The sequence below is a fragment of the Saimiri boliviensis genome, chromosome 6, assembly GCF_048565385.1.
Source record: "Saimiri boliviensis isolate mSaiBol1 chromosome 6, mSaiBol1.pri, whole genome shotgun sequence".
Classification (NCBI taxonomy): domain Eukaryota; kingdom Metazoa; phylum Chordata; class Mammalia; order Primates; family Cebidae; genus Saimiri; species Saimiri boliviensis.
In genome coordinates this window covers 73,425,637-73,443,425 of record NC_133454.1, presented here as the reverse complement: position 1 = coordinate 73,443,425, position 17,789 = coordinate 73,425,637, and the positions used below count along the sequence as shown (strand labels likewise).

The 17,789-nt window shown below is 45.9% G+C and overlaps 1 protein-coding gene across 5 annotated transcripts; it reads left to right on the top strand.

The window, feature by feature from the left end:
- The first annotated feature begins 4,308 nt into the window (after positions 1-4,308).
- LOC101029639 (folate receptor gamma) lies at positions 4,309-17,301 on the top strand. 5 transcript variants are annotated; one of them, XM_039471266.2, is made up of 6 exons: positions 4,309-4,359; positions 11,626-11,749; positions 12,707-12,914; positions 16,359-16,547; positions 16,745-16,880; positions 16,983-17,301. In XM_039471266.2, the coding sequence occupies exons 3-6, from the start codon at positions 12,747-12,749 to the stop codon at positions 17,225-17,227; spliced, it is 738 nt and encodes a 245-aa protein (XP_039327200.1). In that variant the 5' UTR covers positions 4,309-4,359; positions 11,626-11,749; positions 12,707-12,746; the 3' UTR covers positions 17,228-17,301. The 5 variants fall into 5 exon arrangements, with proteins under 5 accessions (XP_039327200.1, XP_039327199.1, XP_039327198.1 ...); XM_039471265.2 differs by lacking the exon at positions 4,309-4,359 and having other exon boundaries at positions 11,540-11,749; positions 12,741-12,914; XM_039471264.1 differs by lacking the exons at positions 4,309-4,359; positions 11,626-11,749 and adding an exon at positions 12,462-12,552 and having other exon boundaries at positions 12,741-12,914.
- The last annotated feature ends 488 nt before the right edge of the window (positions 17,302-17,789 follow it).

Below are 17,789 nucleotides of genomic sequence, written 5' to 3'. Positions count from 1 at the left end.
AACTTGTCGAGTAGGCACCATTTTGGAGAATGGATTCAGGGGAGCCTCCAGTCAACCTTCCCACACTGCAGTGCAGGTGGAAACTCCGTAATGGTTCTCTGATGCTTCCTGCCACTCCCACCCAGTGCCACGTATCTCCATCTCCATGCCCTCCTCCAGTCCAGAGCCATCTCCTATCACCTGGGCTACTGCAATAACTGGCTAGCTTCCTGCCATACGACTTCCTGCCATGGCTGGAAGATCATACATGAACTTGATACATGGCTGCCTAAAACCTTTCCCTGGCTTCTCATTGCTTTTAGCCTGTGAATTGAAATCCTTGCCAGGCAAGATCTGGCCCTGCCTTCCTGTCCACCCTCATCTAGATCCAACCTCCTCCTCGCTTTCTGCACCCCAACTATACTCCAACAGTCTCACAGGTCTTCAGACACACTAAAAGATATCCTGCCTCAGGGCCTTTGCATGATGCTTCCATTGCCTGGGATGCTGTCCCCCTTCTTTACCGGGCCAGCTCCCTCCCTTTTGGATTCAGAGAGGTCCCCACTGCAGCCCCCAAATCAGATTAGCTCTGGTGCAAGGAGCACTCTTCCACAGTATCTTCTCTTTTTCCCACAGCACCTTACCTAATATATACACTCACACACACGTTTATGTTTGGTGACATAAATAATCCAAAAGACATTTGGATTGTTTCCCCTTTTTGGCTATTGCAAATAGTACTGCTATAAAAATGATGACCCACCCCTCCCCAAGCCCCTGGAACCCACCATTCTACTTAGTCTCTATGAATTTTGGCTACTCTAGGTACCTTATGTAAATGGAATCATACAGTACTTTTCTTTTTGTAATTGGCTTATTTCACTTAGCATAATGTCTTCAAGGTTTACCTATGAAGTTTTTGTTGCATGTGTCAGAATTTTCTTCCTTTTTAAGGCTGAATAATAGTCATTTGTACATATCACATGTTGCATATCCAATCAGTTTGTGATAGACATTTGGATTGTTTCCACTTTTTGGCTATTGTAAATAGTACTGCTATAAAAATGGTTAAACAAATATCACGTATTTTAACTATACATCTAATTGTGTGTTTATGTGTTTAAATTGTTCTTCCTCATCTCTGGGCATCACAAGTGTTCACCAGCATATTCTCAGCACCAAGCACAGTACCTGGGAATTAGTAGATGTTCAGTAAATAGCTGTTGAATGAATAAATGAGACACCAAAATGTATCTACTGGACACATACAATGTCTGTAGTATGCAAGGAAGAGCAGAGGACTTGAATCTGGGGCCCAGCTCATTGATTCCTCATTGAATGTTCTGATCTTGACCAAGGTCCTTCACCTTTGTAAAACAGTGTCTGGGCTGGGCGCGGTGGCTCAAGCCTGTAATCCCAGCACTTTGGGAGGCCGAGGCGGGTGGATCACGAGGTCGAGAGATCGAGACCATCCTGGTCAACATGGTGAAACCCCGTCTCTACTAAAAGTGCAAAAAATTAGCTGGGCATGGTGGTGCGTGCCTGTAATCCCAGCTACTCAGGAGGCTGAGGCAGGAGAATTGCCTGAACCCAGGAGGCGGAGGTTGCGGTGAGCCGAGATCGCGCCATTGCACTCCAGCCTGGGTAACAAGGGTGAAACTCAGTCTCAAAAAAAAAAAAAAAAAAAAACAGTGTCTGAGACAAGTCTCTCTCTCTCTCTCTTTTTGTTTTTTGAGACAAATTTTCGCTCTTATTACCCAGGCTGGAGTGCAATGGCGTGATCTCGGCTCACTACAACCTCCGCCTCCCGGGTTCAAGCAATTCTCCTGCCTCAGCCTCCTGAGTAGCTGCAACTACAGGCTGCGCCACTATGCCCAGCTAATTTTTGTATTTTTACTAGAGACAGGGTTTCACCATGTTGACCAGGAAGGTCTCGATCTCTCGACCTTGTGATCCACCCGCCTCAGCCTCCCAAAGTGCTGGGATTATAGGCATGAGCCACTGCTCCCGGCTGAAACAAGTCTCAATCAATTTAGGAAGTTTGTTTTGCCAAGGCTAAGGATGCACCCATAACACAGCCTCAGGGGGTCCTGACAACATATGCCCAAGGTGTTTGGGACATAGCTTGGTTTTATAGATTTTAGGGAATCATAAGACATCAATTAATATATGTAAGATGTACATTGGTTCAGTCTGGAAAAGCAGAAAAACTCAAAGTGGAGTGGGGGGCTTCCTGGTCATAGGTAGATAAGAGACAACCAATTGCATTCTTTTGAGTTTCTGATTAGCCTTTCCAAAGGAAGCAATGACATATGATATGCATTTATCTCAGTGAACAGAGGAATGACTCTGAATTCTGTCCTTTGTCCACAAATTATGAGGAAGGCATGTATTTTTTTTCTCTAATGTTAGTAGCTGTCTTTTCTTGGAATAGAATGTGAGGCAGGTTTGCCCTAAGCAGTTCCCCACTTGACTTTTCCCTTAGTAATTGACTTGCTCTTAGTAATTTTGGGGTCCTGAGATTTATTTTCCTTTCACACCTTCAAACCTAATTTCACCATGTGTAATGTAGGGGCACTATCTGCCCTGCAGGGTTCTTATCGGGGTCAAATGAAATAATACAAGTGATGGGATTCAGCTTCTGATCCAAGGAACTGTGCAGTGACCTAAGCTAGAGGCCTCAGTTTAATTACCAAGGGAAAGAGGAGGCTCTAACTGGGGGAGCCGACTGACTGGATTCTAATCCAGCTCCAAGGTCTATTACCCATCCTCTGGGGACCTTGGCTCTGTATTCATTTCCTATAGCTGCTGTAACAAATTATTCCAAACTTCTTGGCTTAAGCAACACAGATTTATTCTCTTTCAATTCTGGAGGTCAGAAGCCATAAATCAAGGTGTCAGCAGGACCATATTCCTTCTGGAAGCGTCCAAGAACAATCAATTTCTTTGTCTTTTCCAGCTTCCAGAGGCCGCCTACATGCCTGGGCTGGTGGCCTCACTTCCTTGCATCACTCTAATCTCTTGCTTCTACCTTTATGTGTCCTACTACTCTCTCTGAGCTCCAGCCTCCCTCCCATAAGGATTACGTGGAGCCTATCCAGAAAATCCAGGATCATCTCCCCATCTCAAGATCCATTTCTTATTCACATCTGCAAAGTCCCTTCGGCCATATAAAGTAACATTCAGATGTTCCAGAGATTAGGACATGGACCCAGGTGCCATCTCTCTCCCATGTGGGCCTCAGTTTATACTTTAGGAAAATAAGAGCATTGGTCCTGCCCTGTCCTCCCTGTCACCCCTGCTCTGTGGAGCTCTCCCCAAGGCAGGAGTATTGGGTGGAGACCAGAGAGTTGGGTCCTGCCTGCTCAACCTCCCTAGCCTTCAAATTCTGACAATCTCATCACTGGCAGTTATAGCCCCAGGGCCTGGCTATTCCTCAACCCATATCCCAGTGCTCCACCATTCCCTTCTGTTTCCTGAGTGGTTCTGATGCAGGACTTTTTCTTGGCCCCTTCTCTGGACTCACAAAAGGGGTGCTCTGTTTATTCAGTCCGCCACATTCAACCCCTTGCAGGAGGGAGCACATGAGTGAGTGAGTGCGGGATCCAGTTGGCTGTTCCAGGTGCTGGCAGCAGCAAGCTCCATGAAGGGCCTGCAGCCGGTCCAGGTGTGAGCAAGCAAGTACAGGATGCAGCCAGCTGCTCTGGGCACTGGCAGGAGCAATCTCCATGTGGGGCCTGTGGCAGTGCCCAGGTGGGGGTGCCCACAACCCCAAAGACCCAGAGGGGTTGTTACAGTGCCCTCCTAGTTCTGCTGTCTATGGATGGTGGTGTGTTAGCAGCTCAGTTGGCCCCTTGCCTCATCACATGGGGTGGTTGACCTCTGCCAGCAAGGGCAAAGGGCCAGTGTGACAGCCTTTCTGGGTACCCACACTCAGTGGGTCCTGAGCCCTTGCCTCATGTCCAAGAAGAATGAGATTGTGCAGACAATCGAAGGATGGTGAAGATGGAGAATTTTATTAAGCAATGAAAACAGCTCTCAGTGGAAAGGGGAGCTGTAGAGGGGACTGGAAGGGCCAGTTAACTTCCCCGGAAGTCAGGCCATCTTTTCTGTAGTCCAGGGTCAAATGAAACAATATATGTAATGGGGTTCAGCTTCTGACCCAAGGAACTGCATAGAAGGCTGTGACGCTGGCCCTTTGCCCTTGCTGGCAGAGGGCAACCACCCCATGCAACAAGGCAAGGGGCCAACTGAGCTGCTGACACACCAGCACATCTCTTCCCGGAAGTCCAGTTGTCTCCTCAATATCCAGCCATCTTTCCCTCTACTGACTGAGTCTGGGATCTTTATATGCACAGGATGGAGAGTACATGCTGATTGGTGAGTATGCAAAATAGGCTAAAGTGAAGACACCACTCAAAGGTGGGCACAACAGTATAGAAAACCAGTTAGGAAAGAGTAATTATATGTAAAATAGGTAAAGAGGGGATCAATCAGAGGAAATAATGACAAACAGGAAAACAAGTTCTCAATCTGGTCTGAGGATTTAACTTGTAGCTTGGCTTTCAGGATTTAAACTGGCTTTGGCTTGGATGTGGGGTTTTACCAGGGACCTGTCCCTATTTGCCTAGGCATTTGGCTGCCCCCAGTCCCTCTCATTTCCCTCTCTGAAGAGGTACGACTACCTGTTGTTAGAATAGGAACAAAGACAATCTTAACTGCTTCTTGCTGACAGGGGGTGCTGTTTTGGGCAAACAGCAATCAGAGCTCCCTCAGAGGCCTATTTAAAGGTCCTGGTTAAAGAGAGCCATCATTCAAGGCTCTGGTTACATCACCGTTTGGAGTCTGATGGCCTCTAAGTGAGAAGAAACAATTTGGGTTATTAGATGACATGCATCAAAATGGAACAAGGGGTTAAGGACAGCTCAAAAATCCCAAGACTGCCAACACGCCTAGGTAACTAGTGGCTGTAGTTATGCCTGCTAAGGTTTGGGCAATGGGGCTTGGCTTTGGTTAGCTCCCTTGGTCTCATTTTTTCAAAGAAACCTCCGGATTATAAGCACCCTATGTACTCCTATCACCTGGCAGGATTTGCAGGATAATTGCCCAGAACTAGAATATTGATTCATAGTTTTACATTACCCATCCCTTCTGTTTCTTCTGAGGTACAACCAGAGATCACTAGTTGGTTCACAGGAATAAGCAGGGTTAGTCTAAAATGTAGGCAAAAACTTAAAAACAACTGAGACTAGAATTTAATGGCAAGTGTATGATACATTTTGGAAACATAATCATTTTTCTCTCACCAGTTGTCATTTCTGTTAAAAATAAATCATAATAGGACCGAGTTGTTTGTGAAATAAACTTTAGTCTTATACTTGGCCTGGTCATTTGCATAAAGTGCAGAAAAACAATTATTTTCACATAGGCTTTTAAAATTGGCTTTGATAGAACTCTTTTCCACAAGGAATCTGAGAGAGGACCTTTTAAAGCTGAGCCCAGCCATGGGTTTATATGCTCAAATACCTATGAGTTGGGCAAATTCTTCTCTTTTTGAGGTCCCCAGATAGCATAGGGCTCCTGGGCCTGTTAGAAAATGACATTCTTTACTCACCATAGGTTAGGAACCCTGTACAGGGACTGTGTAGATGAAGTATGAGACCAGTTTTCCCAAGGAGCTTTTATTGGCTCTGCAAGTCAAGCTTGATTCCTAAAAGGAAAGCACACCATTCCATCAAAGCCTTGATAAAACAACCAGTTTCTCCAGCTGCATCCTGCTGCAAAAGAAAATGAATTCTGATTGCACTGATGCAAATAACTATATTGCTGTAAGTTAAGAATATTCACAAATAGTTTCCAAATTCCAGAGAAACCAGGCAGAGAGAAATATGCTTCAAATTTTGTTCACAGAGTATGCCTTACTCAATTGTTAAAAGCTATAGATAGCTCAAAAGAAAAGTTTTCTTGACTCCAAAACTTTCCAAAAACAAAGTTTTGTTTTTGAAAAAACAAAACAAGGATAAGCAAAAAGTCAAAAAGGATTACTTCAGTTTTCTATTAGTTCTGTTTATTCAGTTAACTCTTGTTCTGCTTGATATTCATGAGCATTTCAGCTCTTTATGACTCCTGTATGTTTTCCCTCTACTCCAATGTCACAATCTCCAAAGTCATTAGAAACCTGCATTTGAGGGCATGTTTCAAAGTCCAATAGCTGATCACAAATCATCTTTTGAAAAGGGTCAAAATAGGACAATAACTGTCTGTGAATGACAAAATGTCCTTGAGTAATCACATTTAAAAACACAACTGACAAAGAAATTTGGTTTTCGCTGGGCGTGGTGGCTCAAGCCTGTAATCCCAGCACTTTGGGAGGCCGAGACAGGTGGATCACAAGGTCAAGAGATCGAGACCATCCTGGTCAACATAGTGAAACCCCGCCTCTACTAAAAACACGAAAAATTAGCTGGGCATGGTGGCACGTACCTGTAATCCCAGCTACTCAGGAGGCTGAGGCAGGAGAATTGCCTGAACTCAGGAGGCAGAGGTTGCGGTGAGCCGAGATTGTGCCATTGCACTCCAGCCTGGGTAACAAGAGCGAAACTCTGTCTCAAAAAAAAAAAAGAAAAAGAAATTTGGTTTTCTCTGTGGTTTACAACAACTTAACACAATAACTTTAATTATGATTCATAGCATATACTTAGACATTTGAGTTTTAGAAATTCCATACAATTAGGCCAGGTGTGGTGGCTCACACCTGTAATCCCAGCACTTTGGGAGGCTAAGGCAGGTGGATCATGAGGTCAACAGATTGAGACCATCCTGGCCAACATGGTGAAATCCAGTCATTACTAAAAATATAAAAATTAACTGCATGTGGCAGCACGTGTCTGTAGTCCCAGCTACTTGGGAGGCTGAGGCAGGAGAATTGTTTGAACCCAGGAGGCGAAGGCTGCAGTGAGCTGAGATCAAGCCACTGCACTCCAGCCAGGTGACAGAGCAAGACTCTGTCTCGAAAAAAAAAAAAAAAAAAAAGAGAGAGAGAGAGAGAGAGAAAGAAAGAAATCTCATACAATAATTTTGGAACATGTATTAATATTATTCACTAAAATATGCCCTGAAGAAGGTTAAACATTATTTTTATTTTGGCAATCTCATAACTAAATGTGTTAAATTATCCTGTTTACCTCTCTTTTAGATGTTCCAGGGACATTCTGTAGCATTCAAAGGTTAGGGATTAGAAAAGACAACCTTGAACCTGAAGTTTGATTTTGGGAAGTTTATCAAACATGTTAAAGGTTTAAAACACTTAATATTATGAAATAGAACTCCAGATTACCATAAGTTATTTATTTTAGCCAAAATGATGACTCGAAAAATTTAAAACAAGGCAAAAACCTTTCATTATCCTTTACTATTACATGAAAATCTTCAAAAGAGAAAGTCAAGTTTCATCCTCGTATGGAAATCTATTTTCAATAGTCTCAATTACATGATGTAATGGTAACTCTTAGCAATTTTTAATTTTTTTTTTTTTGAGACGGAGTTTCACTCTTGTTACCCAGGCTGGGGTGCAATGGCGCAATCTTGGCTCACCGCAACCTCTGCCTCCTGGGTTCAGGCAATTCTCCTGCCTCGGCCTCCTGAGTAGCTGGGATTACAGGCATGCATCACCATGCCCAGCTAATTTTTTTTTGTATTTTTAGTAGAGACGGGGTTTCACCATGTTGACTAGGATGGTCTCGATCTCTTTTGATCTCGTGATCCACCTGCCTCGGCCTCCTAATGTGCTGGGATTACAGGCTTGAGCCACGATGCCCGGCCGCAATTTTTAATTTTAATGTAAAACCTGGTAAGTGATTTTAATTATGTACTAAGCACAGATAACGTCTGACTCTTTCCAGCATAGTTAAGGGTGTGGTTAATTCCATATGTCACTAGGCCTTATCAAATTGTAAAGCCAGCAAGTCAAATAGTTCTCAAAAGCCAAAGAAGCAGTTTATAACCTTACAACATTTAGCAAACCTAGTATCTGACCTGCATACATTAGACCACATATTTAGATTTTGAAGACATTTGTATTTTACCAATTATCTTCAAAATTGTTTTTCTTTCTCAAAGATTAAAGTCACATGAACTAAAAGACAATACAGCTTTTATTGTTCCTTCAAAAAATATTTGATCTAAGCACTTAATTCCTTTAAGTGAATTAGAGCTCTTTTTTTATATAAACATCACACACAAATAACATGTATATGATTACACAGGCAGACAGATGGTTCAGTAGTTATAAGATTTTTCATTTGCCAATCACCTGATCGGATTATTGGCCTCTGGATAGAGGACTTCAAGAAGCAGGGCTAGGAAAGCATGCAGTTTCCAGGGTCTAATAAACAGGCATAGCTGAAAGACAAAACAGATTTTGAAAGGCATCTACCTGCTTTTAATGCCTAGGGTTCCCTGAGGAAAGCAGAGATGTATTTTTCCCCCAAAATGGGGGAAACTAATAATTATATGGTAAGGAAATCTCCTTAACCAAATGATCACTAGCAATAAGTTGGAGCAACCCTCATCATGTACCCCTTGATATGATACACTGACAAAAGCATCTATCTTCTGTAATTTTTTGGCCAAAAATGCATAATCTCAAGCTAATTACAAGAAAATACAGACAAACCCAAATTGAGGGACATTCTGCAAAATAACTGACCAGTAATTCTCCAAAAGTGTCAAGGTCATAAAAGACAAAGACAGGCTGGGTACGGTGCCTAATCACAGTACTTTGGAGGCCAAGGGGGGCAGACTACAAGGTCAGGAGATTGAGACCATCCTGACCAACATGGTGAAACCCCATCTCTACTAAAAATACAAAAATACAAAAAAAAAAAAAAAAAAAAAAAAAAGATAAAGAGCGATCCTGAGGAACTATCCCAGATTGGAGGAGACTAAGGGGACATGACAACTAAATGCAACCTGGAATCATAGTCTGAATCCTGGGCCAGAGAAAGGACACTGGTGGGGAAACTGGTATAAAGGGCATAAATCTTGTAGATTAGTTACCCAATATTAGGTTCCTGATTTTTAAAATAACTGGGCTTTATTAGGTAATATGCCAACATTTGGGGAAGTTGAATTAAAACATACGGGAAATCTTTTGACTATATTTTGCAGTTTTTCTACAAGTCTAAAATTACTTCAAAACACAAAGTTTAAAAAAATCAAATAAACATCGTTGCTTGAAACAGTTAACTATTTTATTATATTCCAAGATGTTGTGAGTCAGGAATTTGGACAAAACTCAGCCAGGCAATTCTTCTATAAAGATACCCACAACACATTCAAAGTCACAGGCAGAGGTTGGGGGGAAGGGAGGGCATTGAAAAGAAGAGGAAAGTCACAGGCAGGTGCAATGGAGGGAGGGCAGAGGACTGCTGATTATGGCACAGGACTCATCCGTGATGGAGCCCTGGGGAGCCAAGGGCTTCATAGGTAGACACTGGTCTTGTCACCTCAGACTCACCTGTGGCAGGACCAGGTACTGAGGCCAGACTGAAAGCACAGGCTCTGCCTCTTTTTTTTGAAAAAAGAACAAAGTTTCTTTCTCTTGAAAACATGAAGTTCTCTTTCCTAACTTTGTTCTTTTCTTTTTTCTCTCTCTCCCTTCCTCCCTCCCTCTTCCTGCCCCCTGCACTGTGACTTTTTCTCTTTCTTTCTTTGACAGGCTCTTGCTCTGACACACAGGCTGGGGTGCAGTGATGCCATCATGGCTCATGGCTGCCTCAACCTCCAGATTTCAAGCAATCCTCCCAGCTCAGCCTCCCAAATGGGTAAAACTACAGGCTTGCACCACCATGCCTGGCTAATTTTTGTATTTTTGTGTGCAGATGAGGTCTCCCTGTATCGTCCAGGTGGTCTCAAACTCCTGGGCTCAAGCTATCCGTCCACCTTGGCCTCCCAAAACATTGGGATTACATGTGTAAGCCACCACACCCAGCTTGCTAACTTTGTTTATATCGGCTAAGGAAAAGAGTTTTAAGTTTAGACCCTACAAGGTATAAAGAAATAACTTTAGTTATGCTTTTACATGTTCAGTGATACTCAAGTGTGTAACTGTGGATAACTTGGGTTCATGAGGTTTTTGGGTTGCCAAAAGAATAAATGTATGATGAAACTATGCAGAAAAAGCAAAGTACAGAACAGTATGCTACCATTTGTGCACAGGAATGGGATATATGTGCTATAAATACATTGAATTTACTGGACGTATACCCAGGGACCAGAACTCTCAGTGGCCTCATGTTCGTACTTTTGCAAGCACATGTATAGTATCCTTAACTTAAATGTACCATTATATACATTCTAGTGTTATCAAAATTTACATAAATATTATCAAGTCAGATAAGTTTTTCTGTGCCTTAGTATTTTCACTTCATATTTGGTATATTTGTGTGTATATACACACATACCTATATATATTTAAATAAGATATACATTCACACATCTAAAACAATGTGCAAAGGTTTACAGAGAAAGTTCTCATGCCTAATCCTGTCCTTTTCTGGCAGGTGACCACCTTAGTAATTTCTTTTCATACCTTGCCACAGAATTTTCACCTGCAAATACAGATATTCTTTTTTTTTTTTTTTTTTTGACAGAGTCACATTCTGTTGTCCAGGCTGCAGTGCAGTGGCATGATCTTGGCTCACTGCAAACTCCACCTCCTAGGTTCAAATGAGTCTCCTGTCTCAGCCTCCCAAGTAGCTAGGATTACAGGTGTAAGGCGTAGGATTACACCACACCCAGCTAATTTTTGTATTTTTAGTAGAGATGGGGTTTTACCATGTTGACCAGCCTGATGTCAAACTCCCGACCTCAAATGATCTGCCCGCCTCGGCCTCCCAAAGTGCAGAGATTACAGGTGTGAGCCACCACACCTGACCAACACAGACATTCTAACTCCTTTTTTACACAGATTTTTTTTTTTTTAACATGGCATTCTTCTACACCTTTCTTTTTCCACTTAACAACGCACGTGGAGATTTTTCCGTATTTGTACATTAGGAACTTTCTCTTTGTTACCACATTAAATTCCATTGGGTATGAGGTGGGAAATTAAAGAAAGAAAAGAAAACTAAAAATAAAAGAGGGAATAAAACAAGTTCTCTGTATTAGACTGAAGGCAGTTAACGGGCAAAGTCCAGGCTCAGGAGAAACCTTGATAACATTACCTCAGAAGCCAGAGCTCAGAGGAATGTGCTCTGGAGACTTTTCCAGCATTCCCTCAACATAAGGAGGGAAACTAAATTTTCCTTATGCCCTTACCTCTATAGTATGAGTAAGCTTAGGAATCTGCAGGTATCTATCTCCTGTATAACTTCACATAGTCTGCTTTGTATCTAAGTAACACAGTGAAGGCACGAGAAATGTCTAAGCAGGCTGGAACTGCAGACAGCAAGGCGCCAGGGCAAAATCCAAAAGATAAACTCATGCAGCACTGTCCAAACCGGCCCAAGTCTAAGATAAGGGACACCTGGCCCGTATACCAAACGTCATACGTAAGCCTGTCGAAGTTTTGATTAACTGTTTTTATTTTCGCTTCTGTAAACCTGCTTCCTACTTCGTGACTTCGGGCTCCTGGATGCATAAAAGACACTTGCTGTCTTTGCCCATTGCTCAGACTTTCTGGATGCAAATCCACTGAGCCGGTGTACACCTGAAATAAATCCTCCTGTAACCTCATCGGTCTCTCCGGTTCCCTGATTTCTCACAACAGGTAGATGTACCATAATTTAACTGGGTCCTTATTCAAAGACAATTGAGCTATCTCCTAGACAAAGCCTTATCAACCTTCCCTAACAGAGGGTCTAATCAAGCAGGCAGAATGGGGTTATAAAGTGGGTGGGGAGGTGGGAGAGACTCCCCATCAAGCTCAGGAGAGTGACTGAATTTCATTCCTCTGGTTTCCTGGTCTGCTCCCTAGAAGGATTCACATTCCCAGGTGGGCTGAGAATGGAGATAAGAGCTTTCGACAGGACAGAGGGGAAGGTGGGGATGAGAGGTGGGAGGCAAGATGGTGCCTCCCCATCGCCTGGGAGGCTGGGTTCTCTGAGGTCTTTGCCTCCATGGCCCAACCTCCCACTGTTCTTACTCAGCCCCCTCCTCCACTTGCCACTGACCTGTTGGCCTCCCCCTAGCTCTGAGCCTGACTCTCCCTGGGTAATTTCCTGAGATGCCCAACCCCTTGCCTCCCACAGCATCTGCTCTGGGACCATGAACAACAGCTGATGGCTCTATGGCTTTTGCTGGCCCCAGCTCAGCTTCCCTGGGCATCTAAACCTCAGCTGCCCTAGGATAGGAGGACGGGCTGAGCAAGCACAAGTCGGAGGCTGTCTAGAGTCCCCCCGCTGCATCAGCAGGCCATGACCTGTGGTTTCACCTTGTGCAAATTTTAGAGGAATTGCATAAAACACTAAAGAAATCAAAGAGGGGAAGTCCACAGGGGTGGTGGCTTCCTATAAGTCACAGAGCAAGCTGGTGGCAGAGCCTGAACCTAGAGCTCTGTTGGGTGGGAAGCAGGTGGGTACTGCCTCCAAGCCGGGGAAGGGCTCCTTCTTACCTCTACATACCCCTCATTTCTTGGCTCAGCTGCCCTGTGGGGGATGCAGGGTGGGGAGGGCAGAGATCTGGGCCTGGGAGGGGGACAGTACACAATTTGCTGCCCTTCCCTCAGGCCTTGTCCACCTCTGACTGTGGGTCTCTGGCAGAAATAGATGAGCATGGACTGGAAGGTGACCCAACTGCTGCTTCTGGCTTTGGTGACCGCTGCGGGGAAGGCCCAGCCCAGGAGTGTGCGAGCCAGGACGGGCCTGCTCAATGTCTGCATGGACGCCAAGCACCACAAGGCACAGCCCGGCCCTGAGGACAACCTGTATGGCCAGGTGAGGATAAAGTGGGGTCTGCGGCGGGGGAGAGGCCTGCCTCTGACAGACAAACATGAACACGAGAGAGAAGCCAGCTGTGGGAGGTGATGAAGGCAGGACGATGGCTGCTGTGATCCCGGAGGGCCTCCCCACCGGAGGCCACCAAATCTACGATAATAAAGAGACCACATACCTACCAGTCACTATGAGCCTATGACTCATATGCTTTCACTCGTGCCATGTTAGTGAATAAGCCCAAAGGGCAGGGTGGGTGCCTGGTAGTCTTCACTTATGCAAAAGAAGAAATAAGCTCACAGAGGGCGCAGGTGCAAGTGGGAACTGAGGAGAGGGATTGTCCATACTTTCCCAGGCTTAATTATGTGTCAGTCCACAGAGCTCAACGGCACAGTAGAAGAGGAGCTGGGCCCCTCATGGTCATGGTGCAGCCAACACGTACAAACAGGCCAGCTTCCCACCCCCATTAGGTACTGAACAGACAGTGACCAATCGGATATGCTGGGGAGACTTCCCAGTGAAGAGGCCATTGGCCTTGGCCTGGGAAGATGAGTAAGAGTTTTCCGGGAGGAAAAAGCAGGAAAGGGCAGCCTGGCAGAGGACAGCATGCACTCAGGTCAGAGGGTGGCGGCATGAACAATGGCGGGTCCAGTGTGGTCAGAGCTGAGGGTGCTGATGCCCAAAAGGTAGGGAAGGGAAGGCCAGGGTCCCCATTCCACAGGTAAGGCCACTGAGGCAGCTTGGGGAGGGTGAGCTCGAATTTGAACTCCAGGCTCAGGAGACTGCCTTTATTTCATTCCTCTGGTCTCCTGCTCTGCTCCCCACAAGTGTTCACTTTCCCAGAGGGCTGGGGATGTGACTAGGGGGAGCCTGTGGCATGGACAGGATCCAAGAGCTAAAGCGAAGAGAAGACAGCCCAGAAGCCCTGTGACATCTGAGTCATTCCCAACATTCTATTTGCTTTCTTTAAAAAATTGTGGTAAAATTAAAAAAAAAAAACAAAACAAATACAGAACATAAATAACCCATTTTAGCTGTTTTTTTTTTTTTGAGATGGAGTTTCGCTCTTGTTACCCAGGCTGGAGTGCAACGGCGCGATCTTGGCTCGCCGCAACCTCTGCCTCCTGGGTTCAGGCAATTCTCCTGCCTCAGCCTCCTGAGTAGCTGGGATTACAGGCACGCACCACCATGCCCAGCTAATTTTTTGTATTTTTTATTAGAGACGGGGTTTCACCATGTTGACCAGGATGGTCTCGATCTCTTGACCTCGTGATCCACCCGCCTCGGCCTCCCAAAGTGCTGGGATTACAGGCTTGAGCCACCGCGCCCAGCCTTTAGCTGTTTTTAACCAAACAGTTCAGCGGCATTAAATATGCTCATGTGGTGCAACCATCACCACCATATCCATCTCCTGACCTATTTCATCCTCCAAAACTGAAACAGAAACTCTGTGCCCACCACTTCATTTACTTTTCAGAACCTCCTAGGGCACCTCCTCTTTGTGAAAAAATGGTGTAGATGTAGACCTTTGAGGGAGATAGCTAATTATAATTCTCAGGGCCGTGAGCTATATAATATATAAGAGTGATGATATTTGTAGAGCCCCTACTATAGCCAGGAAGTTCTTTTCATTATATTCACTGACTCTTTCAGAGGCAGAAACTCCTGACTCTGACAGGCAAGACCCATGTCTGCCAAATTCCAAGACCCATGATATGCAAGGGGTCTTGCAGGGAGACCAAGAGTTGGGACACGTAAGGAAACGCAAGTGTGAAGTCGGGCAGGCGGGAAAGCATGCTGTGTGTCAGCCGGCACCAGGTGTGGGCCAGGGTGTGGGAGATGGGTAGATCTGGCTCCAGTCCCATGCCTTTCCTTACTGTTTCTCCTGGGTACTCAAACCTGTCGCACCTCCGCCATCATTTGACCCTAGGTGCGAGGGTTCAGTCCAGAAATTTCAAGCAATTGACTCATAATTTCTCAAGTTTCCTGAATCCTGGCCTAGAGTGATTTCCAAAGAGAAACTTCCACCATTTCTGTTTGTCTTACCTCCTTGTATTTACCTTTCTAGGATGGCCTTTCCTACATTTAGTCAAGTCCAGGTTCAGGCCCACATGCAGGCTATAGATCTTCTCTTCCCCCTCCACTCCCAGTATCTATCTGGAGTCTCCTCGCCTGGACCTCGACTCTGGGAAAGCCAGACCTCCACCCTCTACCACAACCTGGGGCCAGATTCCTCTCCTCTCTGTCCTGAGCTAAATCTTTTTTCTTATGATGCGGAGTTCACTCTGTCGCCCAGGCTGGAGTGCAGTGATCTAGGCTCACTGCAACTTCCGCCTCCCAGATTCAAGTGATTCTCCTGCCTCAGCCTCCTGAGTAGCTGGGACTACAGGTGTGTCCTACCGTGCCCAGCGAATTTTCATATTTTCAGTAAAGATGGGGTTTCACCAGATTGCCTAGGCTAGTCTTGAAATCCTGACCTTGTGATCCGCCTGCCTCAGCCTCCCAACGTGCTGGGATTACAGGTGTGTGCCACTGTGCCCTGCCTAAATCTTAAGCCCATTATTTACCATGGGTATAGGTTATTTAAACTGTAAAAATGAAGCTAAGGCTTGATACTGAGTTGTTGAGAAGATAAAGTACAAAAGCCTCGGGGACTCTGCACCTATGATCTTCTGCCTAGAGTGTTCTTCGTCTTCCCTGTACACACAGACCTCCCACCCACTAAAACCGTACCCTCCCTGAGGGTAGGGTAGAGATGTTATTTGTTTTGTTCACTGTAGTGTTCCTAGGACCTAGCAGTGTCTGATGTATATTAAGCACTCAGTTAATACTGGCTGGATGAAAAATGAATAATATAAATAAACTGAATAACATAAAATAACTTTTTGAACAGTTAGAGCTGTACAAGTAATAATTACTCTCCAAGACAGTGGCTCCCCGTCATCTCCTATATCCCCCGTATTAGTCTCTGTTAAAAGCGAAAATTAACTAGGCACAGTGGCTTATGCCTCTAATGGGATTTGGGATGCTGAAATGAGAGGATTGCTTGAGCTAAGAAGTTTGAGACCAGCCCAGGCAACATAGTGAGACCCCATCTCCACAGAAATGTTTTCAATTAGTCAGGGGTGGTAGCATGTGCCTGAATCCCAGCTCCTTGGAAGCTGAGGTGGGAGGATTGTTTGAGGCCAGGAGGATGAGGCTACAGTGAGCTATGATTACACCTCTGTGCTCCAGCCTTGTCAACAGATCAAGACCCTGTCTTAAATAAATAAATAAACAGTGAAAAAAGCACCAATACTGTAATTGCCTCTGTCCCCAGATGGGGGCTCCTCAAGGGCCCTCCCCAGCAAGTGTTCCTCTGGATGACCTACCTGGGGCAGAGGATCCAGAATATGGAGGAGATGGCTGTGGTGGGGAGGGACTCAGTCCTGTATCTTCCTCACCCAGTGCAGTCCCTGGAGGAAGAATGCCTGCTGCACGGCCAGCACCAGCCGGGAGTTGCACAAGGACACCTCCCGCCTGTACAACTTTAACTGGGAGCACTGCGGCAGGATGGAGCCCGCCTGCAAGCGCCACTTCATCCAGGACAACTGTCTCTACGAGTGCTCACCTAACCTGGGGCCCTGGATCCGGCAGGTATGAGTACTGTTCCCACAAACATCACCCTCAGCAGAGGGCAGAGCCTGCCAGCCACTTGCAGGGAGGGCTTGGTCCAGGAATTCGGGTCTGAGGGTGGTGGAGGCCCGGCCCCCTCCCACAGCTCTGGTCCCCTTCAAGGCTGCAGCTGCTGAGATACGTGGCTGACAGGAGCCTTCCCTCTCCTCCCCACCCAGGTCAACCAGAGCTGGCGCAAAGAGCGCATCCTGAACGTGCCCCTGTGCAAAGAGGACTGCGAGCGCTGGTGGGAGGACTGTCGCACCTCCTACACCTGCAAGAGCAACTGGCATAAAGGCTGGAATTGGACCTCAGGTGAGGGCCGGGAGACCAGATGAGGAGTGGGAGTGGGGCTTTGGGGTTGGGAGGGGTGCGGTCTGGCCCAGAAGCTAAGGGTCTTATGTTCTCCTCCCTCAGGGATTAATGAGTGTCCGGCCGGGGCCGTCTGCCGCACCTTTGAGTCCTACTTCCCCACTCCAGCCGCCCTTTGTGAGGGCCTCTGGAGTCACTCCTACAAGGTCAGCGACTACAATGGAGGGAGTGGCCGCTGCATCCAGATGTGGTTTGACTCGGCCCAGGGCAACCCCAACGAGGAGGTGGCGAGGTTCTATGCTGCAGCCATGAAGGCTGGGGCCCCGTCCCGTGGGATTTTGGGACCGTGAACATTGGTTCCTGATCCAAGAAGAACCCCTAGGGTTCTTCCGACAACTCATTCCAATAGACAGATCCACATGTGTCTTGTGTCTTGTAATTTGGGGACAAGTGGGTTGGAGGGACACAATCTTTTCCACTGATAGGCCCCAAATCGGACTGGAACTAGCCCGACGTTCACTGGGAAGTAGGGTGTAGAGGTTGAGCTAGAATACAGGTATGTATCCCTTAGTCTGGGTCTCTTATTGCTGCACTGGCTTCCCCCTCACACCAAGCTCATCCCACCCACACTACACACAGGCAAAGACACAGATGGAGGGAAGATGGGCAGAGGTAGCCAGTGAGTTATTGGGCTTCAAGTTGGGAAGTTTCTTTCAAGTTGAGAGTTTCTTTACCCTTCCCTCACTAGATATGGGCTGGTTGGAGATATTGGTGGGGAGGAGGGTCTCAATGATGAACTCATTCATTCATTCATTTCAGACAGGAGTCTTGCTATGTTATCAAGGCTGGTCTTGAATTCCTGGACCAGGTGATCCTCCATCCTTGGCCTCTCAGAGTGCTGGGATTATAGGC